The sequence below is a fragment of the Hyla sarda genome, chromosome 10 (assembly GCF_029499605.1).
Source record: "Hyla sarda isolate aHylSar1 chromosome 10, aHylSar1.hap1, whole genome shotgun sequence".
NCBI lineage: Eukaryota > Metazoa > Chordata > Amphibia > Anura > Hylidae > Hyla > Hyla sarda.
The window spans coordinates 35,910,308-35,937,572 of NC_079198.1; the positions used below are offsets into that span (position 1 = coordinate 35,910,308).

General features: G+C 41.7%; 1 protein-coding gene across 2 annotated transcripts in view; it reads right to left on the reverse strand.

The window, feature by feature from the left end:
- POU2F3 (POU class 2 homeobox 3) overlaps positions 1-27,265 on the reverse strand; it is a 169,745-nt gene that overhangs the window by 115,405 nt on the left and 27,075 nt on the right. Inside the window, exon 2 of one of the 2 annotated variants that reach the window (XM_056541907.1) lies at positions 5,052-5,120. In XM_056541907.1, the coding sequence (XP_056397882.1) occupies positions 5,052-5,112 (61 nt within the window). In that variant the 5' untranslated portion in view covers positions 5,113-5,120. Of the gene's footprint in view, positions 1-5,051; positions 5,201-27,265 lie in introns of those variants that run through there. The other variant, XM_056541905.1, reaches the window with a different exon arrangement.

The window sequence follows — 27,265 nt, forward strand, 5'->3', positions numbered from 1 at the left end:
ATCTTAATGTTCCCTTTATTTTTTTGAGCAGTGTATATATGGGTGCATAGAAGGCCTGTTAGTACATGTGGAAGCACAGAGGGCCTACAAATATATATGGGGGCACAGGGGCCTACAGCTATATATGGAGGAGAGGGGACCTACAGCTTTATATTGGGGAAGGGCCTAAAAATATATATCAGGGCATACGGGGACTCTAACTATATATGGGGGCACAGGGGGCCTCTAATTTTATATGGGGGCACAGGGGGCCTCTAAGTATACATTGGGGCATATCGGCCTTCAGTTTTATATGGGGGAACGGGGGCCTACAGCTATATATGGGGACACAAGGGGCCTACAACTATATATGGGGACACAGGGGGGCCTACAACCATATATACAAGTACTAAGAGGTGATATTGTGCTGAGGTGAGGTTTGGCTGCTCTGACAGGTTCGTTGGAGACAAGTCTTGGCAACGAGAAGTCTTAATGATGCCTTGGGAGGAATAGTGGGAAAAAAAATTTAAACAACTCCAATCAGAGAAGATGTTGCCACAGAGTAAAAATGATGCAGTTACCCATAGCAATAAGTAATATGGCTTCTTTGATTTTTCAAAGACTTTCTTAAAAATTTAAGAAGACACCTGATTGGCTGCCATGGGTAACTTCCTTTCCTCTTTCCCTCTGCACAGGATTTCATGAATCTTCCCCAGTTTGTGGGAATATTCACAATATTTTAGGGGGATATTTAGGGCAATTTCACAGTAACCAGAATAGGGTATACTAAATGATTGCAGAGTGCAGTGCAGTAAAATACTGTGCAGCACATGGTTTAACTGCACTGCACGCTGCTATAATTTTATTAGAAGTATGGGCTGACTCAGGAGCGGCCCAGAGGGGGGGGGGGGGGGTCTAGGGTTAGGCCTTTTGCTGTGTAAGGGGCCCCGGAATTTCTGATAGCAGCCCTGCAGTAGATAAATAATACAGTAATTTAGGTTCAAAATAATATATGACCACTACATCAGGATCAAATAAAAACTCTGCACCATGGCTACATATATTAACCACACCAATAAAAGCAATGTTATCCCATACAGTGGCCAGATATTAGTCACATACCAGCACTACACTGGCGCTCTGCAGGGTATCACCTCACTGTAGACCTTATACTAGAAATGACAGTACAATTACCTACAGTGAGTCCCAGGCGAGAACTTCTCTGACTGTAGTCATCACTTTCTTTTATCTTCACTGTGTTGCCTAATCCACTATAATATATATAAAATTTAGATCATGATTGATCTCTGCAGTTTACTGTCTCCCTTATTGCCCCACACAATTATAGTGCCTTAAACAGTATTAATGCTCCTATAATTGTCCCACACAGTAATAGGGCCCCTTTAGAACCCTTTACACAATAATAGTTCCACCACACACCCTATTGGTGCTTACTATGTGTCTCCCACAGAGAAGTTGTGTGGCCTACCCAATCATGGTACCTCTTTAGTTACTCCTACAGCAATAGGTCCCTATACATCACTGTAAAAGTAGCGATGTAGTACTCTCCATGTAGCAATTGTTTATTAGTAACTTAGTTATAGTATCATTTAGTACTTTAGAACCTTTCACTGAATAGAAATGCTCCCTTAGTGCCCCCAGTTCGTAATGGTGCCCTTGGTTCTCCCTGCTCAGTAATGTTGCCCAATGATGTCCCTTACTCAGTAACAGTGCCTTCTAATGTCTTCCACTAAATGATGATTGCCATTAATGCCCCCCCCCCTCAGCTGTATTTGCTGCTAGGAGTTGCAGACTGTACCCTTCCTTTTTTTTCAAGTGTCAAGGAGGCGAGACATAGCTGCCCAAGTGCCACAGCCTGGTACACTTGCTTGTATGTCCTCACTTTCCAGAAAGTCCTTGATGTACAGAGCTCTAAACATCTGTCAAGAATGGGTGGAGAAATAGGGGTGATCAAGGTAGTGTTCCAGTGTGTGGCACCTGAGCAGCTTGGCCCTGCCCCTTTGACACTTGGCAAATAAATAAAAAGGCCATTTTATTAATTTTGCAACCACCATCTCCACCTGCAACTGGAAAGGTATAGTTTGCTTTTATACCCTTACAGCTATCCAATGGTATCTGAAGCCCCTATTACTTAATCTAGGTGAAGAGGACAGACTGTTAAGGCAGGTCAGCTGTCGCACCCAGGGCAGGGTTGCACTGTTACCGGTGGGACAGATATAGAAACCCAGAACTAGTGCAGACTTTAAACTCCTAAACTCATCTAGAAGTGCACCCATGGGATTGTGTTGAACAGCCTGCAGTTACTGAAACTAATTGTGATGTAGTTTGAGTGCTGGCTGCCTGCAGCTTCCACTAGAGGGAGAGTGGTAGCTAATTGTATGGTGGGGCAGATATACTAATACTGTCAGGGCTGGCTCTGCCTATAGGCAAAATAAGCAGCTGTCTAGAGCGCCCTCTGCCTACTGCAATAAAATTAGCCAGATTCCGAAGCACCCGCCCATCCAAAGCACCTGCCCATCAAGCATTACCCTGCCATGCTCTCCCCACCCCATCAGTTCTATAATAATATGCATCTTTCAGCCTGCTGGAGGAGCACAGAGCCACTTCCGAGGCAGACAGAGATGATCACTAAGGTGGGGGTCCGTCCAACAATCTGACATTGCGTGCGCCTCCATACATTGGGAGAAGCCAATGGGCGGGATCAAGGAGTGGCAAAATCAGCTTTCGCCTAGGGTGGCAAAAATTTGCACCAGGCCTGAATACTGTCTATTATGTAGGAAGTCCACCTGATTTACCAAAGTGGCTCAGGCTGTTTGATACATTTTAAATGGGCACTGTCAGATACAAAAACTTTTGATATGTTGTAAAGCATGCAAAACCAATAGGTTTTGCATTGCTTTCATTTGAAAATTTTCAGTATTTCATACTGAAAAAGCCAGTCAAACAACTGCCCCCTGCCTGCTTGGACACATACTAGTCCTGCTGTGTTCATGCATAATCACCTATGTCATGGACACACTTCCTTGATTGACAACTGAGTGCAGGGCTCACAGCTGGAGGAAAAATCCTCCCACTGTCAGCTTGTGTCCCGCTACTGTCAATGAGGACAAGCTGGGAGTAGTAGTTTTGCTAATGCTAGGGCAGATGTGAGCAGACAGCATACTGAGGGAGGGGGCGGAGACCTGCACAGTGAGGCCCCACCCCCTCGCTTTGAGAGGAATTCACATTCTGGCCCACTTTTAGCATTTAACAGAACATTTAAGCCGCTCTCCTTTTAAACCTTATTGTGCATTTCTTTTCTTTATTGAATTCAATGTATAACTTTTTTGAAAGAATGTTGCAAAAATGCACAACAAAAGAAAATCCTCCTATGAAACACTATATTATTGAAATAGTCAGTGAGGTAGATACAGGTAACAATCTTTTAAATGTCTGTGCAGAGGATTTGAAGCTCTGTTTCACAAATAGAAATCTATAATCTGTCTTCACCATAGAGAAATTTGGATTCGGCACTATGCATACCGCTTCAATATCCAAAAGCTTGTTACTCACAGCTCTAAATCCGTTATTAGCAGCCTAGCGTCTCAGCATACTTTGATGGTGCTCACTATATGTCAGTAAACAGTTTATATGAAATATAACCACGCAAAAGAAGATGGATAGGGCGCCCCCTCTGCACACCTGTCCGTAAAACCTTTCCCAGCACTGTATGTCTCTACATTTCAATAAAGAAATCTACAAGCAATTCTTCCGGTGAGTGCCCTTTCATCTTTTTACGTGTGGATATAAATCTATTATCTGTAGATTTGTTCCAAGATGGATACCTACTATAAGTCAAAATTTCCAAGTCCTTAATTAAACAATAAATATACTAGCTGAAAAGTAATTGAATTCAGGGAACAAAAATCTTTGAGTAACTGGTGACTTTAATGCCCTATAGCAAAAATACACAAGAGAAACATGTGGTTTCAAAGATCAAATATTGTCAGAAAACACACATTACGCTCTGCAAAACAAGAATTACATAGTCCCACATTTTAAACATTGATTATACTAAACTGTAAATTTGGAAGTGATCTTTAGTTAGTAATGCTCTTTATTTAATCCTCAGTAGGCACGTGGCTTACTTTGGAAATCTGAGATTTTTCGGACTTTCTACATTTTAAGTGTATGTTTTCAGTTGTTATGTTAAAATATATGGTTTTCTTACTTGCTGTAAATTTACACCTGTATAGTTATCCAGCAGAAAAACTAAATGTTGTTTTTTGACTGCCTGATATCCATATTAACTATATAATTTCACCGCTGTAACCTTTACTACTAAAGCATATAGATATAAATACTGTATGTAACTGTACAACAAATCATTCCATTCCAGTGATGATTAAATATCAATAATTTAACATTATTATGTTATACTACAATGTACTAAACTTTTGTCGTTCCTTTTATTTATTCATTTAAGCACCACGCATGTATCTTTGTATCTACATATTAATATCTGTCTGTATATCTCATCTGTCTATATATATATAAAAACTGTGCCATAATATTAAAAAGTGTTGTCATTTTCCATTGCATGACAGGTAAACTTTCAGCACAAGAAGAGCATTCTATCTGTATATCTATATATCTTACATAAAATACAGTTATATACTATTTCATAGAATATTTTTCATTGTACAGTATGACAACTATAACAAGAGTAAAAAGATATGCTTTGTGTACTAGAAACAAAAGAGCAACACACTGTCCTTGTAGACTACAATCAATAGTTAATGTTATGGAATAGCTGTTGTTTTGTGCGTCTTGTTTAGTCTTTTTCTTTATTCGATAGACAGTCTCAGTATTTACTGATTAACAAATAAAAGTATAGGACAATATAGACTATAGAAACAAAGCATCAATATAATAAGCAAATCCTGATGTTAATGAAGAACATGCACTGCCCACAGTAAGTTTATAGTAAGATTCAACAAAACGCTACTAAACACCCATGAATGATTCAGATTTTTCACGTCTCTTGCTCATCCCTATATTTGGGCTCTTACCATTTTGTAGATGTCCACCTGCATTTTGCTGCTCCTCGGTGGAATCTGGTTCACGGCTCATGTTAATACCTTAGAGAAGTTCAGAAAAAAAAGTAAATTTTAATAAATGTTTATGGTATCTTTTTAAACAAATCATTGGATTCCAATACAATTCATTGGACTGTCAAAATCTAGTGTACACATGGTATTATCATATTCATCAGATGGGGAGTGGCAGAACGTTATCAGTTCTTTACATTAGTCCACACTGGTCAACTATCTGCAGAATCCATTGCCAGGGTAGCTAAATTAGTGACAATACACATACATATAAAAGGCAATATTTTAAAAGTTACCTTCAAATTGTAATGAACAAAATTAGGTCTTGATAATAACTTGTGATAAGCAATCTATGCCTAGGAGTTATGGACAGTCTGATTCTGTAGGTTTGTGCACCATACAATATGTTAAGGGCAGAACCTGACTGTAATTTTATTTTATTTTTTCTCTTGAGAGATCTTATCCATGTATGTAAGACTGGAAGATCTCAATTGGCAATGTTCCTTAAAGGAAACATGAATTATATTTTATACCAATTTTAGCCATATATAGAGTTAAAAGCAGACTTCTCTCTCCCATCCCCTGGAACTAGCACAGCTCTCCTCACCTGAATTTGGGCTTTATGACTTTTCAGATTTACTCTAAGTTGGCAGCTCCAGATGAGATCTATTGCTGTTCCTGCAGACAGGCACTATGTCTCTCCTCCAGGTGATACACAAGTCAGTTGGAGAAGAGGAATATTTTATACAAATTACAGTGACCCCCCTTCCCCCATGAGGTCCTTTAACTCTTAGTACACAGGTAAACCAAACAGATAAAAGAGGTGATTTGCATATGCCCCAGGCAGCCAGTCACATTACAGCTGTCAAGTTGAATTTGCATAAGATAACAATGTGCTGGTTTCAGGGCATTTAAACTTTTCTGAAGTATAAAAAAAAGCCTAAGGAAAACTGTAAAATTAGAAAGAAATCTATACAAGTAAAAACATTTAGTAATTAATATATATATATATATATATATATATATATATATATATACATACATACAAATAATAAAACCTCTAAAGTATCATGATACAGTATATAAACTATGCAATAATGTTTAGGTCAACCTATTGTGAATTAACAACAACTGCATAAACAGGATTTTCCTAAATATTATGTATAACTAAAAGTTATTTAAATTGATACACTTATAAACTTATAGCAATGGTGTGTGGAGAAGACTCTTAGTCCTCATATGCATCTCTTACTTCAGTGATATGATAATGTAATGTGATGCTGAAGGCTAAACACTTTTCTTACCAATCTGTGTGATCATGCTTTATACTGTGTTTTATGCTGCGGTTATACATAAATGGTAAAGTGTTAACTTATCTGGAGAATGGTAGGGGTAGTGAGCTAACACGAGTAGCCAGTGAGAATTTAGTTGTCAAGGCCTACCTTGGGTCACTTGGGACCAAGACAGTTCCTGGGAGGCAGCACAGTTAATACCCCAGGTAGCCATGTTTTCCTTGGCCTGAGAAACATATATTCGGGGGCCTTTAGGAGGAAGAACAGCATTAAGTCTCTTTTCTAGTCTGAGATGGTAGCAATTTTGAGAATGTTTTAGCAGTTTGTGACCTTAGTGCATGTCCAGTCAGGTTCACACCACTTTAACCAATGGAAGCCACCTGGTGTGATTTCAGGGATATTAACACCCCAGAAACTAACTCAAGACACTCATTAAATCTCTGCCACCTGTATCATCTGCGGTTCACATTGAGACTGTATCTTGTCAAAGAACTATCACTTGATGTATGTGGATGATTGGTTGCTGAACAAAGTAATTACCTTCTGCTTTCAACTACTCTCATTTGTCTACCTCACAGTTACCCAGCTTAACCTGCACCTGTACAATACCAAAGGCACCCCAAAGTACCATTGGCTGGGCACTGCATTCAGGTGTGCCCCAGGGAAGATCAAGGGTCTACCATCACCTAAACTTTGGTGCAGCCGACCTATTACCACAGCTGTGTGTGTGTGTGTCAGAAGCTGGTGGTGTCCTCTAGCTACCATAACATCCGCAAACTGGGTCCCCAGCCGGCCCTTCGCCCAACACTTGCATGTATTCCGGTGGCACACTGCATTGTGCCTTTTGTATGTGTACAATTTGATCAAGAAGTATCTGAGGCATGCATCCTGGGCATGCTGAAGAAATCATGTTCATTTGCAGTTGCTAATATCTGCACAATTTGCCTGTAAAACTGTTTACACATGCAATTGTGCAGCCATTGTATAACATAAAAATACACTTTTAAAGACATAGAAAATTGTGTCTCATCTTTGCCTGAAGTAACAGTGTTAGGCTACGTTCACACTTTTTATCCATTTTTGAGACATAAGAAGGGCAAAAAGCATATAAAGCCCTTTTTTTTTACCATTGAATTAAATAGTTAAACATCATTAGTTGGAAACTTATCATTTCAAGGCAGGAAACATGGCAAATTGTGGACAATTTTGCCACTCCATGTTGGTGCAGGGAATTATAGCATCCCCTCTATGTTGACATTCAGTTTCATTTAACATTCATAATTGTTGTAGACATAAAATTGTAAAGTTTACATGGCTTAAAAAGGACAAGAGTCAATCCAGTTTTACCTAGAATCCTATGAGGCAAATGCAAAACTGCCCCTAACTAGGAGGGAAAACTCCTTCCTGATTATTAATTCAGCAATCAGAGTAAATCTCTGGATCAACATTCAATCCCAAGAAAATCACCCAGGTTCCCCTTGAACTTGCTCATTGAATCATCCATCATAACATCATGTGGCAGAGAGTTCCATAGTCTCACTGCTCTTAAATTAAAGGAACTCCTTCTGTGATGATGGTGAAACCTTCTTTCCTATTGCCCATTAGTCTTCAAACTCTGGCCCTCCAGATGTTGCAGAGCTACAACTTCCAACATGGCCTAATACTGTTTATGGAGGGCCATAGTTTGGAGACCACTGCTCTACATGTAGAGGATGCCTCATTGTCATAGTTAAAGGCCTTGGTATAAAAACATAGCTAGCAAAATAGCTGTACTGTTAATCTACATATTGGTGACATTTTTTTGGGGATGTTTATGTGCAAAATATGTCAGCATTTTGTCACAAATTTCAGGATGTTTCTTGGACTATAGCTTTTCCTTGACACAAAAACATCTAAAAAAAAAAAAAGTCTTACAAAACAGTTCAAAAACAAAAAAAAGCCACAAGCCACATTAGCAATAAAAACCTCATAAAAATTTGACATGAATCAAGTCCTCTGGAAATTAACACAAACCTGCTGCCAGCAACACCAAAAGATAGGTGACAATGACAAGATGGATGTCAATCCAGTCAGCCCCCATATAATCATACCTCACAACCGTCCCAGATCTGGCAGGACATTCCCGCTTTTGGGGTGATGTCCCGCATTTTAACTGTAAATGCCTTCTTATGAGGCATCTAAAGTTAAATGTGGCACTCAGTGGGACGTTTGACAGGGTAAAGAGCCATTGGCTCGTCACCCTGTCAATCCCTCTTGTGCCCGTGGCTACAGTAAGCCAGCAGACACAAGAGGCTGAACCTTCCTCTGTGCTCCAGCGCACAAGTGACGTCATCAGACATTGAAACACAGAGGAAGCGGAAAGAACAGAAGAGGGTGCGCTGGGGGGGAGCCGACAGGGTAGCAAGAAAGAAGAGAATTCGGGAGGGGGATGGGGGAAACTTCTACCTATTGTGGGGAAAAAACTGCTGCTGCCTTCTATTGCAGAACTTCTGCTGCCTATTATGGGGAAACTGCTGCCTGATATGTGGGGTACTGCTGCCTACCATGTGGGAAACAGCCGCTGTCTACTATGGGGAAACTGTTGCCTAATATGGGGGTAGTGCTTCCTACTATAGGGAAAACTGCCACCTACTATGGGGGAAATGTTTGCCTACTAAATTGGGGGAGTACTACCCACTATGGCATAACTGCTGCTTACAATGGGGTAAATTGCTGCCTAATATGGGGGTAAACTGCTGCCACCCACTATGGGGGAAATCTGCCACCTACAATGGGGGGAATCTGCCGCTTACTATGGGAGGAACAGCAAGAGGAGATCATATAGTGGCTGAATGACACAGCCCGTAGTTGGCGGCAGCATGAAGAGACCATATAGTGGCTGAATTACACAGCCTGGAGGTGGCAGCAGCATGAGAAGACAATATAGTGGCTGAATGACACAGCCTGGAGGTGGCGGAAGCATGAGGAGATCATATAGTTGCAGAATGAGACAGCCTGGAGGTGGCAGCAGCATGAGGAGAACATATGGTGGTAGAATGAGACAGCCTGGAGCTGGCATCAGCATTAGGAGAACATATGGTAGCAGAATGAGACAGCCTAGAGCTGGCATCAGCGTGTGGAGAATATATGGCGGAAGTATGAGACAGCCTGGAGCTGGCATCAGCATGAGGAGAACATATTGTGGCAGGATGAGACAGCCTTGAGGTGGCATCAGCTTGAGTAGAACATATGGTGGCAGAATGAGACAGCCTGGAGGTGGCATAAGCATGAGGAGAACATATGGTGGCCGTATGAGACAGTCTGGAGCTGGCAGCAGCATGAGGAGAACATATGGTGGCAGAATGAGACAGTCTGGAGCTGGCAGCAGCATGTGGAGAATATATGATGGTAGTATGAGAGAGCCTGGAGGTGGCATCAGCATGAGGAGAACATATGGTGGCAGTATAAGACAGTCTGGAGCTGGCAGCAGCATGAGGAGAATATATGATGGTAGAATGAGACAGCCTGGAGCTGGCACCAGCATGAGGAGAACTTATAGTGGCAGAATTATACAGACTGGAGGTTGCATCAGCAGCATCAGGAGTCCTGAAAGTGACCCAGTGACATAGTGGGGCAATACCGGTACCTGGTGAAGAAGGTGGGTGAAAAAAGGAAAACTTGGCATCAGATGTGTGGCATCAGGCAGGTGGCAGGATCAGAATAGTAGCTGAGGCAGGTAGGCAGAAGAAAGCAGTGTCTTTTATAAAAGTGTTAGTGTGAACAAGTAAGTATTGAGGATACTTAACTTTGAATAATATTTTTAGGATAAAATATATGTACCCAACATTTTTTGGAAATCAAACAAAAGCAAAGGTGTGGAAAAAACACCATGTGCCACCTACACCACCAAGTATTGATGTGATGCAAAGACCTCCAAAAGGTGGAAGGGAACAACGTATGGTCCATTATAACTGGTGGGGGTAAAAACTTCCCCTGTAAGGCTCTACTCTCGCATTATTAATTCCCTTCTTCCCCACACAGGAACCGCTCTCTATTTCCACCTGCAAACACTGCTTTTTCCCAGTGTTTTTAGGTGGAAATAGGGAGAGGTTCCTGTGTGGGGCGGCCCTTTTTAAGACGAGTAACAATTTCCTCGAAAAGGTGGAAGGGAACAACGTATTGTCCATTGTAGCAGGTGGAGGTAAAAAATTCCCCTGTAAGGCCCTACTCTTGCCCTATTAATTCCATTCTTGGCAAGTGTTAATCGCCCTAAAAAGGGCAGCCCAGCACAGGAAACTCTCCCTATTTCCACCTAAAAACCCTGTGAAATGGCAGTGTTTGTAGGTGGAAATAGGGAGAGGTTCCTGTGTGGGGCTGCCCTTTTTAGGGCGAGTAACACTTGCCAAGAAGGGAATTAAAAATGTCAGAGTATGGCCTTGCAGGGGAAGTTTTTATCCCCCTGGTTACAATGGACCATACATTGTTCCCTTCCACCTTTTAGAGGTCTTTGCATCACATCACTACTTGGTGGTGTAGGTGGCATATGGTGTTTTTTGCACACCTTTCCTTTTGTTTGATTTCAGAAAACATTTTGGGTACATATATTTTATCCTAAGAAAAGTCAAATTTTAGCTAATGCATATCCTCAATACTTACTTGTGGTCTGATGCATGGTCTGTAACTAGGGAGCAGCACCTTAGATATGTTTTGCACTATCCATATTTGTGAAGTGTTGGTGTGGTACCCTGGTCAATCTACTCTGATGCATCAAGCAGTGGTGGGTGGAAATCCTGGCTGATCCATGCCTGATTCATCTTCAGAAAGGTCAGTCTCTCTACATTTTTCGAGGACAGACGTGTTTTCCTTAGGGTTACTATGGCCCCCGCCACACTAAACACCCGCTCTGAGGGCACACTACAGGCAGGGCAGGACAGCTTTTCCAGGGCAAACTCTGCTAGTTGCGGCCACAAATCAAGTTTGGCTGCCCAGAAGTCCAGCAGATCATCAAGGTGTGTTGGCATGGTCATGTCAAGGTATGCCACCACCTGCTGGTTCAGGTCCTGCTCCAGGTCTACCTGCTGTGGATGAGTTGCCATAACGAAGTCGGATTCGTCAGATTCGATTCGCTCATGCCTAGTTTTTACCTTTTTTTTAATTGTGTTAAAGGTATGTTCATATGAAAGGGGACAGCGCCTCGTGTAATCCTGCAAATACAGTGGAAATCTGGTGAGCTTCGGGATTATGAACTTTCACCTGGTGGTTTTAGGCAATAGGTATATCACCCCTACATCCGGGGTATAATGGGGATTGCAGGCCGTAGAAGCTTGACCGGGAGCCATGGCATGGGTTCCAGTAGTATAAAATTGAAAAGAAAAAAGAACTCCAAAAATGGCGCTATCCCATATAAAGGTAACAATGACTGGTGTGGTGAACACAGCCATACTTTATTAAAAAGACAAACAGCGAGTGACATCCATAAGCAAAGGCAAGAAGCATTTCGGTTATAAGCTCACCCTTTCTCAATTGCAGGTTTAATGACTGGGCGATAGGCAGCTTCTATAAATATTCAAAAAAAAGGCCAAAGTTCAAGGAAAAAAGGGGGCGTGGTAAACCCGTCATAATCCATAAGATTAATTACAACATACAAAGTGACAAAACAGCTAAAAAAAACACAATTAATATCTAATAGTTGAGTTTTTCAATATAAAACACATCACTGTAAACGTGACAGTTACATGATTGCATAAGTAGCACCGGATGTAACACATCCAGGGTTCTTCCAGAAGGTTCACTGGAAAAGGAACCTCCGAAAAAACTTATATGTGGCAATGAAATTGTTAAAAAACTGAACATAAATGAGTGATATATTGCTTTGAGGGGAAACAACATCAGTAAGATCGTATTGGAATAATAAAATCAGTAAAATGTGTGTTGCATAGGAAAAGACAAATTAATTTATGAATGGGAAGCGTAATGACGTAAGTGTGTTTGTAAACATAGTGGACTTATACACATGAATGGGCTGACGCAATGTCAGAGGATAGTGTTACTGACAGCGGCCCCATGATAGGTCTTCATGGCTCGTACAGAACTATAATAGCGTATTGGAGTGAAATGACTTGAAATTATGCGTCAGTGGAGAATATGTGGATAAAAGCAGCATTGTTAATTTGTACAGAATGATTATCCGGACTGCGAGATCAACTAATAGTGAGTAACAATTACCGGACTGTATGTAGCCAGAAAACTAGATATATTCGATGGGCAGAAAAGATGTTGTGGTTCCGTCAGTAAGTATAGATATGCAGAGGTAGGTATGATCCCCTTCTCTAGGAACGCAGCCGACCATCCCACTCCCGACCGGACGATACGAACGCGGCCGCTGCCGATCAGCAAATCAGTCGAACTCCTTCCATAGCTAGAAATAACGAAAGCGCTGTCCCAATAGTAATTCCCCCCGCAAACAAGACCAGCTCCGTCTTGAGGGTCAAACAGGAATGAATTTAATGGGGCTACCTGCCCGGTATTTATGCAGGTCTCCACCAGGTGGACACTCCCCTAGGGGACCTGATGGAAGACTGTAAAACATAGTGGACAGTAGCCAATCGCAGTGGCTTCAACATAAGCCCTTACCACTTTACACATACTTCCCTCCTCTCTATCCCCCAGACAACTGGGAAGAAATACAATTATCTCCCAGGACAAAGAAATCCAATTATCTCCCAGGACAGAGACAATCGCCATCCCAGAAAACAACAAGAAAACACATTGAAACATATAAATGACGAAATAGAAGGCGGGCGGCAGCTTCCAGCGGTGTTTGGTAGATAAAGGGTCCGTTTTTAGTTCCATAGAATTTGTACCAATCACTGCTGATTTTTCCTCGGGTCCCAAAAACGTCCGCCGCCTCGTGGTCGGCGAACGACGACCACCCATACGAATGGAATGGAGAGGTGTCTGCTGTTAACCACAATGTTCTAATTGGGGCCAACCAGCAGATGGATCCGTCACAGCACATATATATATATTAATAGGTGACACATTAAATCTACAGGATCTGTAGGAGGAAAAATAAATAATAAATGAATGAAGTGCATGTAGTCTGATATACTGGGAATGTAAAAAGAAAATATAAATGATAAAATATCATAATAGAGGATCGCAATCAGTATATGCACAATGGGTAGTGAAACGGCAGTAGCAGTAATAAATATTATAAATATAAATAGCTAGAAGTTGGGTGCATTATGAGTGATAAAAATGATAAAATTATAAAAATTACATTCTTTTCAAAGGTATGTTCACACTGTTTAAAAACCATATGTATAAACCATCTGGTAAAACAACATACCTGCATTAAGGGGCCGTGGATTGATGGCACGAGGGGCATGGCTGTGATGTCTCGAGCCTCTGTCACTAGAGTCGGCGTTCTTAACGAAGGCCACGTGCTGCAGGGAGATTAGGGGGAGGGCCCGGTGGTGGGACCCTCGTGATCAGACATCTTATCCCCTATCCTTTGGATAGGGGATAAGATGTCTAGGGGGCGGAGTACCCCTTTAAAAAAAAAAAACATTTTTTCTTTTATTCAACTGGTGCCAGAAAGTTCAACAGATTTGTAAATTACTTCTGTTTAAAAATCTTAATCCTTCCCTTACTTATAAGCTTCTGTATGCTCCACAGGAAGTTTTTTTGAATTTCAATTCTGTCTGACCACAGTGCTCTCTGCTGACACCTTTGTCCATGTCAGGAACTGTCCAGAACAGGATAGATTTGCTATGGGGATTTGCTCCTATTCTGGACAGTTCCTAAAATGGACATAGGTGTCAGCAGAGAGCACCATGGTCAGATAGAAAAGAAATGTAAAAAGAAAAGAACTTCCTTTGTAGCAGACAGAAGCTGATAAGTACTGGAAGGATTAATATTTTCAAATAGAAGTCATTTACAAATCTGTTTAACTTTCTGGCAACAGTTGATAAAAAAAATCATTTCCTGTGGAGTACCCCTTAAAATTAAATTGCAGGGGCTATGTGAAAATGAAATCAAAGATATTTGTAGAAGCTTGCAAAAAGCTTCCAAATACTGCCAGTAGATAATTGATGTATTGATTGTACAGTATAACTACAATATAAATCCACATACAGTACATATAATAGACATCTGCTCTTAATAGTGGTGCAGAAAACAATCTCTAGACATCTCCTTGTAAAGAAGATAGTACTGGCATTTAGAAGACAGGATATCTACTCAAATGTACTGATCTGTACTGAAGATCAGATTTCTGGCTTGTGTGCTGCAGGAAGTTTAATAAATTACTTACACTACTGTGAACTTTTCACTTATTCTCTTGAAATTTAAAAATAAAACTTTAATAATAATAAAAAAAAAATAAAAAATGAAGTAACAGTATTTTTCGTCATATAAGACGCTCCGGCTTATAAGACACACCTAATTTTATAGGATAAAAATCTAGAAAATAAAGATTCTGAACCAAATACAATGTAAAGTATAGGACAGTGATCTTCAACCTGCGGACCTTCAGATTTTGCAAAACTACAACTCCCAGCATGCCCGGACAGCCCTTGGCTGTCCGGGCATGCTGGGAGTTGTAGTTTTGCAACATCTAGAGGTCTGCAGGTTGAAGACCACTGGTATAGGAGGTAGTACTCGGGTTTCCCGCCGCTCCGGACCCATCACCACTCGTCACCGCTGCCCTGGATGTCGCCCTCCATCGCTGTTGCAGCATCCCCGGGTGTCCCCGTCGCTCCGGAACGTCTCTGCTGCCCGGTATCCTCGCTCTCCGTCGCCGCCATGACGTCGGTACGCGCGCCTCTCCTATTGGATGATGGGACGGCGTGCGCGACGACGATGAAGGAGAGTGCCGGCCATGCAGGGGATCCCGGCACGGAGCAGACAACGAGGAGGCAGGTAAGGTCCCTTCTGGTGTCCTATAAGCTGTTCGGGATGCCGCGATATCACCGCGGCGGTCTCGAACAGCCGACTGAACAGCCGGGTTAGTGTTATTTTTGCTCCAGACGTGGCGGTCAGCTTTTTGATCGCTGCGTCTGAAGGGTTAATGCAGGGAATCACTGCGATTGGTGATGTCCTGTATTAGCCGCGGGTCCCGGCCATTGATGGCCGCAGGGACCGCCACGATAGGTGTGTATTTGCCTTATAAGACGCACCAACTTTTCCAACCCAGTTTTGGGGAAGAAAAAGTGCATCTTATACAGCGAAAATAACAGTATTTAGGATAGGGGATTATGTCTACATGCCATTGGTCCAATTGCTGAGGACCCCACCAGTCACAAGAGCACGAGACCTTGGTTGACTGTTCTCCCCCAGCCAGACACTTCAACTGAGCACCAGTAGAGCAAATGTGCAACTACACCATTCAAAGTTTGTAGCACGATGGAAACAGCCCTGTGGATAGGTGATAGATATTTTAGACAGAAATATGCTTTCAGGCTTGTAAAGATAGTGCTATCTAAGCAATAGTGAGAACAACAAAGGCATCAATGTGTATACTGTTTCTGTGACTATAAAATTTGTGGAGAGCCTTCCACTTAGTAGTGGAGATCCAGGTTGGCCTCCACTATATATAAATTGTTGTGGATAGGTGTCCACTGTTTGTACAATTAGTAGGAGTCAGCATCACAGGTTTTAACAGTTTCTTCAATCATGGATTACTTTTACTTACATATCATTAAAAGGTAAGTTTAGGGGAGTTAATAATGATAGCTAATTGGGGTTTTAGTGCCCCAAGCATTGTGCCCTTGGGACATATGTGTCTATTTATAATTGGAATGGTCAATCCAAAAAAATAAGAATGACCTGTCAGGTCCGTTACCAGTGATAACTTAATTTTAACCCCTTAAGGACCCAGCTATTTTACACCTTAGGACCCGGCCATTTTTTGCACATCTGACCACTGTCATTTTAAACATTAATGATCTGGAATGCTTTTAGTTATCATTCTGATTCCGAGATTGTTTTTTCGTGACATATTCTACTTTAACATAGTGGTAAAAAATTTTTGGTAATTTGCATCCTTTCTTGGTGAAAAATCCCAAAATTTGATGAAACATTTGTAAATTTTGCATTTTTCTAATTTTGAAGCTCTATGCTTGTAAGGAAAATGGATATTCCAAATAATTTTCTTTTATTCACATATACAATATGTCTACTTTATGTTTGCATGATAAAATTGACGTGTTTTTACTTTTGGAAAACAACAGAGGGCTTCAAAGTTCAGCAGCAATTTTCCAATTTTTCACAAAATTTCCAAAGTCACAATTTTTCAGGGACCAGTTCAGGTTTGAAGTGGATTTGAAGGGTCTTAATCTTAGAAATACCCCACATATGAGCCCATGATAAAAACTTCACCCAACAAAGTATTCGAAATGACATTCAGTCAGAATTTTAACCCTTTAGGTGTTTTTTACAGGAATAGCAGCAAAGTGAAGGAGAAAATTCACAATCTTCATTTTTTACACTCGCATGTTCCTGTAGACCCAATTTTTGCATTTTTACAAGAGGTAAAAGGAGAAAATGTATACTTATATTTGTAGCCCAATTTCTCTCGAGTAAGCACTTACCTCATATGTCTATGTAAAGTGTTCGGCGGGCGCAGTAGAGGGCTCAGAAGGGAAAGAGCGACAAAGGGATTTTGGAGAGTATGTTTTTCTGAAATGGTTTTTGGGGGGCATGTTGCATTTAGGAAGCCCCTATGGTGCCAGAACAGCAAAAAAAAGCCCACATGGCATACCATTTTGGAAACAAGACCCCTTGGGGAACGTAACAAGGAATAAAGTGAGCCTAAATACCCCACAGGTGTTTCACGACTTTTGCATATGTAAAATAAAAAAAAAAATGTCACTAAAATGTGTGTTTCCCTCCAAATTTCACATTTTTGCAAGGGTTAATAGCAGAAAATACCCCCCAAAATTTGTAACCCCATCTCTTCTGAGTATGGAGGTACCCCATAAGTTGACCTGAAGTGCATTACAGGTGAACTACAATGCTCAGAAGAGAAGGAGTCATATTTGGCTTTTTGAGAGCAAATTTTGGTGGGGGGGCATGTCGCATTTAGGAAGCCCCTATGGTGCCAGGACAGCAAAATAACCCCCATATGGCATACCATTTTGGAAACTAGACCCCTTGAGGAACGTAACAAGGAATAAAGTGAGCCTTAATACCTCATAGGGGTTTCATGACTTTTGCATACGTAAAAAAAATATATTTTTTTCACTAAAATGTGTGTTTCCCCCCCAAATTTCACATTTTTGCAAGGGTTAATAGCAGAAAATACCCCCAAAATTTGTAACCCCATCTCTTCTGAGTATGGAGGTACCCCATAAGTTGACCTGAAGTGCACTACGGGCAAACTACAATGCTCAGAAGAGAAGGAGTCATATTTGGCTTTTTGAGAGCAAATTTTGCTCGGGGGGCATGTCGCATTTAGGAAGCCCCTATGGTGCCAGGACAGCAAAATAACCCCTACATGGAATACCATTTTGGAAACTAGACCCCTTTAAGAACGTAACAAGGGGTACAGTGAGCATTTACCCCCCACTGGTGTCTGTCAGATCCTTGGAACAGTGGGCTGTAAAAATTTTTAATTTGCACTGCCCACTGTTCCAAAGATCTGTCAGACACCAGTGGGGTGTAAATTCTCACTGCACCCCTCATTACATTCCGTGAGGGGTGTAGTTTCTGAAATGGGGTCACATGTGTTTTTTTTTTTTTGCATTTGTCAAAACCGCTGTAACAATCAGCCACCCCTGTGCAAATCACCTCAAATATACATGGTGCACTCTCCCTTCTGGGCCTTGTGCGCCCCCAGAGCACTTTGCGCCAACATATGGAGTATCTCCGTAGTCGGGAGAAATTGCATTACAAATTTTGGGGGGCTTTTTTCCCTTTTACCTCTTGTCAAAATGAAAAGTATAGGGCAACACCAGCATGTTAGTGTAAAAAATTAATTTGTTTACACTACCATGCTGGTGTAGACCCCAACTTCACCTTTTCATAAGGGGTGAAAGGAGAAAAAGCCCCCCAAAATTTGTTAGGCAATTTCTCCCGAGTACGGCGATACCCCATATGTGGCCCTAAACTGTTGCCTTGAAATACGACAGGGCTCCGAAGTGAGAGCTCCATGTGCATTTGAGGCCTAAATTATGGATTTGCATAGGGGTGGACATAGGGGTATTCTACGCCAGTGATTCCCAAACAGGGTGCCTCCAGCTGTTGCAAAACACCCAGCATGCTTTCACAGTCAACAGCTGTCCGGCAATACTGGGAGTTGTTGTTTTGCAACAGCTGGAGGCTCCATTTCGAAAACCGTGGCCAGACGTTTTTCATTTTTATTGAGGAGGAGGGCTGTGTAGGGGTATGTGTATATGTAGTGTTTTTTACTTTTTATTTTATTTTGTGTTAGTGTAGTGTAGTGTTTTTAGGGTACAGTCACATGGGCGGGGGATTACAGCGAGTTTCCCGCTGCGAGTTTGAGCTGCCGCACAAAATTTGCTGCATCGCAAACTTGCAGCCTGATACTCACTGTAAGTCCCTGCCCATGTGAATGTACCCTGTACATTCACAGGGGGGGGGGGGGGGGGGGGGAATCTCCAGTTGTTGCAAAACTACAACTCCCAGCATGCTTGGAGTTGTAGTTTTGCAACATCTGGAGGACTACAGTTTGCAGACCACTAATGCAGTGGTTCCCAATCTGTGCCCTTCCAGATGTTGCAAAACTACAACTCCCAGTATGCCAAAACTGTCCAGGCATGCTGGGAGTTGTAGTTCTGCAACATCTGAAGGGCCAGATGTTACAGAACTTGCATGCCCAGCATGCCCAGCATGTTACAGAACATACAACTCCCAGCATGCCTGGACAGTAAGGGCATGCTGAGGATGTGTAGTTTTGCAACATCTGGAAGGGCACAGTGGTCCCAAAACTGTGGACCTCCAGATGTGGGCATGCTGGGAGTTGCAGTATACAGGGTCCCAATACAGCAATGCATGTCGCTTTACGGCGACGTGCATTGCTGTACAGTGCCCGACCGTGGCTGAAGAGGAACTCACCTGTCGCCGCCGCCGCCGTCTTCATCGCCGGGATCCGGGTCTTCAGGGACGAGGTAAGTACCGGGGCCGGGCCCCAGCTCTCCACCGTCCCCGCCGCATCCTACGGACTTCCAGGGGCCGGGGAGGGTGGGAGGAAGTAACCGCCCCCCCCTGCGATTGGTCGGTTAGCTAACCGACGGATCGCAGGGGATAGGAGGAGGTGGCAGGCTTGCCACCTCGCTCCTAGCCTCCAGCATGGTCCTGGCTGTCTTTGACAACCGGGATCATGCAAAATTACCGGGCGGTTGGGTCCCAGAGACCCGATCAGCCCGGTATCGCCGCAGATCGCAGGGGCGATTTCCCTCGCGATTTGCGACCATCGCCGACATGGGGGGCCTACATGGCCCCCCTCGGCGTTTGCCCTGGATCCCTGCTGAAGGATTTCAGCAGGCATCCGCTTCCGATCTCTGCCCGGCGAGCGGCAGGGACCGGAATACGCCAGGACGTCACAGGACGTCCTGGGTCCTTAAAGCCCAGGGTGCCAGGACATCACAGTACGTCCTGTATCCTTAAGGGGTTAATAATGGGAGTGACATCAGGTGATGGGCAGGACTATACAAACAGGGAGTGTTAATTTTGTACATTAACCTCTTTAGGACCAAGCCCATTTTGGCCTTCAGGACCAGGCCAATTTAATTTTAGCATTTTTGTTTTTTCCTCCTTGCCTTCTAAAAATCATAACTCTTTTATATTTCCCTCCACAGACCCATATGGGAGCTTGTTTTTTGCAACACCGATTTTTACTTTGTAAAGACATCATTTATTTTACCATAAAATGTACGGTGCAACCCAAAAAATATTATTTATGTGGGAAAATTGAAAAGAAGACCGCAATTTAGCAAATTTTTAAAGGTTTTGTTTTCCTGGTGTACACTTTATGGTAAAAATAACCTGTTTTCTTTATTCTGTGGGTCAGTACGATTAAAATGATACCCATGATATATGCTTTTCTATAATTGTACCGCTTAAAAAAAATCTTTTAGTATGTTTGAAATTGCCCTATTTTGGCCACCTATCACTTTCTATTTTTTCCATATACGGGCTGGTATGAGGGCTTAATTTTTGTGCTGCGATCTGTAATTTTTATCGGTACCCCTTTTGCTTAGGTTTTACTTTTTATAAATATTTTTTGTAATAAAATGTGACAAAAATGCAGCAATTTTGACCTTTTTTATTTTTTTACATTTATGTTGTTCACCGTATGGGATAATTAACAATATATTTTGATAGTTAAGACTTTTATGCACACGGCGATACCAAATATGTTTATTAATTATTTTTTTACGCTTTTTGGGGGGTAAAATGGGAAAAACGGATGATTTGCGTTTTTATTGGGGGAGGGGATTTTTATTTTTTACAGTTTTTAAACTTTTTTTTACACTTTAATAGTCCCCATAGGGGACTATTTATAGCAATCATTTGATTGCTAATACTGTTCAGTGCTATGCATATGGCATAGCACTGATCAGTGTTATCGGTGATCTTCTGATTTGGTCTGCTCGATCTCAGACCAGAGCAGAAGACCCCTGGAAATGGACGGAGGCAGGTGAGGGGACCTCAGTCCGTCATTATGGATGATCGGATCCCCGTGGCAGCGCTGCGGGCGATCCCATCTTCCATTTAAAGTACCGTACTGCCGCAGATGCCATGATCTGTATTGATCACAGCATCTGAGGTGTTAATGGCAGACATCTGCGCGATTGCGGATGTCTGCCATTACCGGCGAGTCCCTGGCTGCTGATAGCAGCCGGGACCTGCCGCGCATGACATGAACACTGGTCCAGTTAAGTACCACGGCACCATGACTTACATTTATGTCCATTGTCGTTAAGGGGTTAAGGGTCGTATATGCCTAATACACAACCACTGACTGTATAATCCCACCTATCACCTGATATTTACTCCTATTATTCAAATTAAGTTCATGCTCATCTTACTGATTCCCTGAATTGTCAGACTAACATTAAACCATCATATATTGGGAAAAATAGGGGGTATCAAGAAACTGTAAAAAAAAATTATGATTATTCAATTACATTTTTTGGGGTTGGCAGAACAATGAAATGAACCATATTTTCAATCAAGAGAACCAAAAAAGGAACCTTTTTGTAATCAATTCTCTATTTTGTTTCCTCCTTTGATATTACACCTTTCAAGGGGCCTTTTGACTGTCGAAGCCAAAAAAAAAAGTTAACAAAAAAAAAATGTAAGTATACTTGACACAAAACAAACAACTTTTGACATATCCTAGGAATATGTGTCAGAGTGTGAGTGTTCAGATTCTGACAATGAATAGAATGCCCAAGGAGAGAAGCGTGCAGCTATGTGCTTCTATCCCCGCTCTGTGTTCATGTCTGCGTGGACATTAAGTGTCGATTCTTAATAAGGCTGCTGCAAGCGGAGTAGTTAGGGAACATAGCCTGTTCGGAGTAGTTAGGGAACATAGCCTGAGTTAGTTTAGAAAAGTTTATTTAGTGACAGATACTCTTTAATGTTTGTCTGTTTATCCCGTCTTTTGTTTCTTGTGATATGTCTGTTAACCCTATTGTGTCCTGACCTGCTTCCCTGTCTTCTGTACAGTGTTTGTTGATTGCATTGCACGTGTCTACACTTTGCATTGCAACAAAGTATGTTCCGGCACCCTACTTGGGGCCATCTTATTAAGGACGTGGGCACCTCAAAAGGCAGAAATAATAGTGTGAGTAAGCTCAGGGCTGCACTTTTTCCTGCCCAACATGACAATCAGTGACATATTTTTTTTTTTTAACTATTAGTGATCAACGCTATTGACTCAACTATAGCCTGAGAAAAATAAATGTTGGCAAATGCACAATATTTCAGAAGATATTATTATTTTCCAAGGGGAAAATCATTTGTATCACAGGAAATGTCTTTTTGAGTTTCTCCCTTTCGCAACAGACTTTACAAATTATTTGTCCACATCTTTGTGTCTTTGGCAAGCCTCAACAGGAGACAGACAAATAGAACTAATAGGCAAACAGCAAGTCAACAAAGACAGAGAATTTGTTTAATCCCAGGTCCCCAATACCATATCCTTTTTTTACCATATACTTATGCCCCTACATTTGAACAAGAACCTGGATTTAAATGAAATTCATAGAAGATCAAGTTGATACCATTGCTATCCAAGTGCACAGTCAACACACATCTCACATTTGTCACCAAAAACCTGGACAATTAATTCACAGACCATTAGGAATAATGTTGAATGGAAAAAAGTATTCAGAAGTGGATGTCTTGAGCTGAAGAGGTCCTATTATGTCTTGTGTAAAATATATTAGAACCATGTCTGGTTTATGAAACCAATTTTCTTTAGTATTAGGACTTTGTGAGATAACAGAGGGATGTCCCTCATTCAGAAGCAGAGAGATGGTACGGAAAGCATATACACCATATTGACAAGATGAAAGCAATTATCAATGTATTACTATATTTCCATATTTCCAGGAGGAATCACAGATAAATGGCATAATGTAGAGCTGAAAGAGAAAAAGGTGCTATAGAATTGTTATTCCATGGGAAATTCATGTTGTTAAAGATGTGTCAGAAGAGGTGACAGATCCTCTTTAAAGAAGTAGTCCGGTGGGGAAAAAAAATTCAAATCAGCTGGTGCAATACATTTGTAAATAAGTTTGTAAATTATTTCTATTAAAAAATCTTAATCCTTCCAGTACTTATCAGCTGCTGTATATTGCAGAGGAAGTTGAGTTGCTTTCTTCTGTCTGACCACAGTGCTCTCTGCTGACATCTCTGTCCATGTCTGGAACTGTCATGGTTTCCTAGGGGATTTCTTCATACTCTGGACAGTTCCTCACACGGACAGAGGTGACCACAGAGAGCACTGCGGTCAGACAAAAAAACTACTCAACTTCCTCTGTAGTGTACTGTACAGCAGCTGATAAGTACTGGAAGGATTAAGATTTTTTATTGGAAGTCATTTACAAACCAGTTACAACTTGCACCTGTTGATTTGGAAAAAAAATTAAAAGTTTTCCACCGGAGTACCCCTTTAAAGAAGGATAGAGGGGGCCATTCCCTCCATTCCGATTACATTCTCAGCAAACCCATACATTTACATGCAATTGGGTAGCATGTCAGAAATTGCTGGGGACACTGAAAAAGAAGTTGAAAACATTTTCACAGATTTTGTTTTATCTTTTCTCCCAGACATAGCATTGAATGCAGCAAAGGTAGTTGCACTACTGTATTACTACCCGGAGCATTATATTTATATACATATATATTGTGTCAACTTGGGGGTCACTCACTCATGCAAACAAAGCAATGTTCATTTTAACTTGCCTCAGACAGCTTTATTCTTCTTCAACCAAAGCAAACATTGGCAACACTGTGCAGATTACATAAAACAAATACCTGCTTGGCTGAGCGCTAACTCAGGACCACATCTCTAACTATTCGTTTGGAGCCTACTGCTCCATAGCACCTTGCCTGTCTTGCCTGTCTTCACAGACTTGGGTTCCTCTAGCCTGTGTCTCACTAGGAGCCCTATCCTGAGAGACCAAGCCTTCTCCTCACTTGGGTCTCTCAGGAGCTTCTAACAATCCTAATCATCTCCCAGTAGGGGCAGATTGTTGTAGCTGGAGTGGAAGCTGCTCTTTCCAACACCCAAATACAGATAGATACAGAACATAATCTTGTCTGACTGCAGCATCATCTTTGTCCCAGACAAAGTCCAGAAAGCAAAGGTGGAACTACCACTTCTCTGCATGGACCGGTGGTGGCCCATGCTGTCAGCTGCTCATAAGTCATTATTAGAAGATAGAGCTCTGTCCTGCTCTGTCTCCTTTTTTTTCGGACTTCTGGCCCGTGCAGGGATTGAGATACAAACTCCTGTAAAGTGAAAGTTGTTTCGGAAATTGATTATAGTTTCTGTAGGTTGGAGGTACAATACCGTATACATGATGGTAAACTATGGTACAGAAGCTGGGAGTCCAGGGAGTCCTCGTTCTTGGAAAATATGCACCAAAATTGCAGGATTTGGTGTGGTTTTGATTTTGTCAAGATCACCAAAGAAATTCATGTATGCCACATGTAGCCTTACATTTAAGGGAATCTGTCAGCTCTATGTTATGCTCATAACTCAGGTGTGGAGAAGGTGCTGCCCTGCTGCAGCATGGATGCCTCCACCCTCTACCACCCTGCCTGCCTTGATTGAGTGAATGGCTCCTTTTTGGATGACAAGTCCTGTATATCAATCATACAGGGCAGGGAGGTGTGGAGGAGGGAGGAGGCATGCATGTTGCAGCATGGCGACACCTTTTTGACCCTTGAGCACTGAGCAGGACACAGAGGTGACAGATTTCCTTTAACAGATTAGAGCACAATCAATGTGACAGATTTTTAAGGGAGGGGACATCTGAAAAGGGATAAAAATGTTTTTATACCATTGTACTTTAGAATCACTAAACTCATGTTTATTCATGTAAATACTACAGTCTTGACTTCTGACAACTATCATATATGAAATTAAATTTATCTTATACACCTGAGATAAGTAAGCATTACTGTGAATGTATGCATGTGACATAGCCTAACACTCACAATAGTCAGATGACTCTCATACAGGATATTGCAGCTTCACAGACTGCTCAGCACCAAAACAAGCGAAGAATACTATCTGTACTTTGAATGACTACGACACTGTGAGAATAGATAATACAGAATGAAATTTTTATCTCTGAAAACATGGCAGATCATGATTGTAATGTTGTGATATTAAAATTTTTCCCCTGACCTGCACTAACCCAGATGGCAAACACTAGCCCTGCTGGCTCAGGGAACCATCGGTACTCACTCAGGGAACTTATCAGGCTGAGTGCACCACTAGTTGCCTTAGTAAGGAAGGATAGGGCTGGCTGTAGGGACACCCAAATATACAGCCCTAAGGCTGAACCTGGTTTTCCTAACTGGCATTCACATCATTCATGCACATTTGGGCCCTTGTTTAATGTGCAGGACCCACACCGAATATGGACGTACCTGGTTCCCATTCATGTGTAAGGTGGTTAATTTTTTTCTGTCTGGATTAAAGCAGGGTATTATGAGATACTGAAGCCTGTATGTATACCCACAATATGCCCCTTCCCAGGATACATGATACATTACTTATGTTGTATACACTTGGTGTGGGATTTTTTTTTATTGTTTTTTAAAACCTTGAATAAAAGGTTAAATGGGCACTAGGTCATTACGAAAAACTTTTAATATGTCATAGAGGCATATAAAAAGTTTTGATTGGTCAGAGTCTGAGAGTTCAGAACTTTCGTGATTACTTGAACAAGCCGGGAGAAGGGCAGGCTTAGTGCATTCTCCTTTGGCTCTGTGTCACATGACTGAGATGGTCTCAAAATATTAGTCTATGGGACCGTCTTGCTCACACAGACACAATGCATGGAGAGAAGCGCATGTCAGCTTATTCTAGTCTAAATGCTCAGACCCTGACATTTCAAACTTTATTTATTATGACAGGTACACTTTAAAGGAAAACTGAAAGACGGATCAACCCCACTAACCTGAATATACAGGTGGTTAGTGTGGGTGATCCTGAATAAAACAATGGCCCTGATTTACCTTTGTAAACCCAACCTGTTTTGTGGGGTAGTGTGCCAGAATTTGTGCCAAAAAATCTAAAACCCAACCAACTCTCCATTTTACCAAGTAAACCTGAAAAAGTGGTGTGGCCACTAGAAAAATGGGCATGGTCACTAAAACGGGTCAAACAGTAAATCAGGGCCAATGTATTCATTACTTCCATCCGTTCAGCCATTCACTAGATATAGCACAATCCTGCAATGTGCAAAAAAACTCTGAACTGCACAGGAGGCGGATCTGAAGACTCTGATGCCGTCCCCTGGGTCCTGTTCATGCCGCACCACTAATAAATATTCATCTCCTTCTCCTTGATAGACCAGGCAATGCAAACGGGACCCAGGAGTTGGTGTCAGAGGAACAGATAGTCCTCAACTCCGCCTCCTGTGCAGTTAAGAGTTCATTTGCATGTTGCAAGATTTTGCTATATTTTTGGTATGACTGAATGGATCGGGGTAAGGAATACATCACTTTACTCAGGATCACCCACACCAACCACCTGGATATTCAGGTTAGTGGAGTTGATCCATCTGTCAGTTTCCCTTTAAGTTTTATCTGTATATAGGGTTAACCATTTTTGTTAAAAATTTTCTTGATATCTCAGTTGGTTGTCCACAGAACCAGAGTGGTACATGTTTGGTGAGTACTGCTTTAAGTGACAAGATATTTTTAAATGATTTTACAATAATTGCACCATACAGACCGCCCCACCCTAACCTCTTGGGTGGAGCAGTCTGTATGGTGCAATTGTTGTTACTGTGCATACTCCTTCTTGTAGTGTTTCTCATTTTGTCCTTCTTGCTTTAGAAAGTTGTGATACATTTTTTCACTTTATAGAGGGGCATTGTTTCTGTCGTCCTATTATGTTACTACTTGGACTGCACATATTGCTACAGTAAATAATGTGTATATTATCTAGTACCACACTTTCTGGACCCCTGTGTTTTTATGTTCCATGTACCGTATATACTCGAGTATAAGCCGACCCGAGTATAAGCCGAGACCCCTAATTTCAACCCAAAATCCCAGGAAAAGTTATTGACTCGAGTATAAGCCTAGGGTGGGAAATACCTCATCCCCCCCTGTCATCATCCAGACCCGTCATTAACATCCTCATCATCCCCTTGTCATCATCCCACACATCCCCCCTTCATC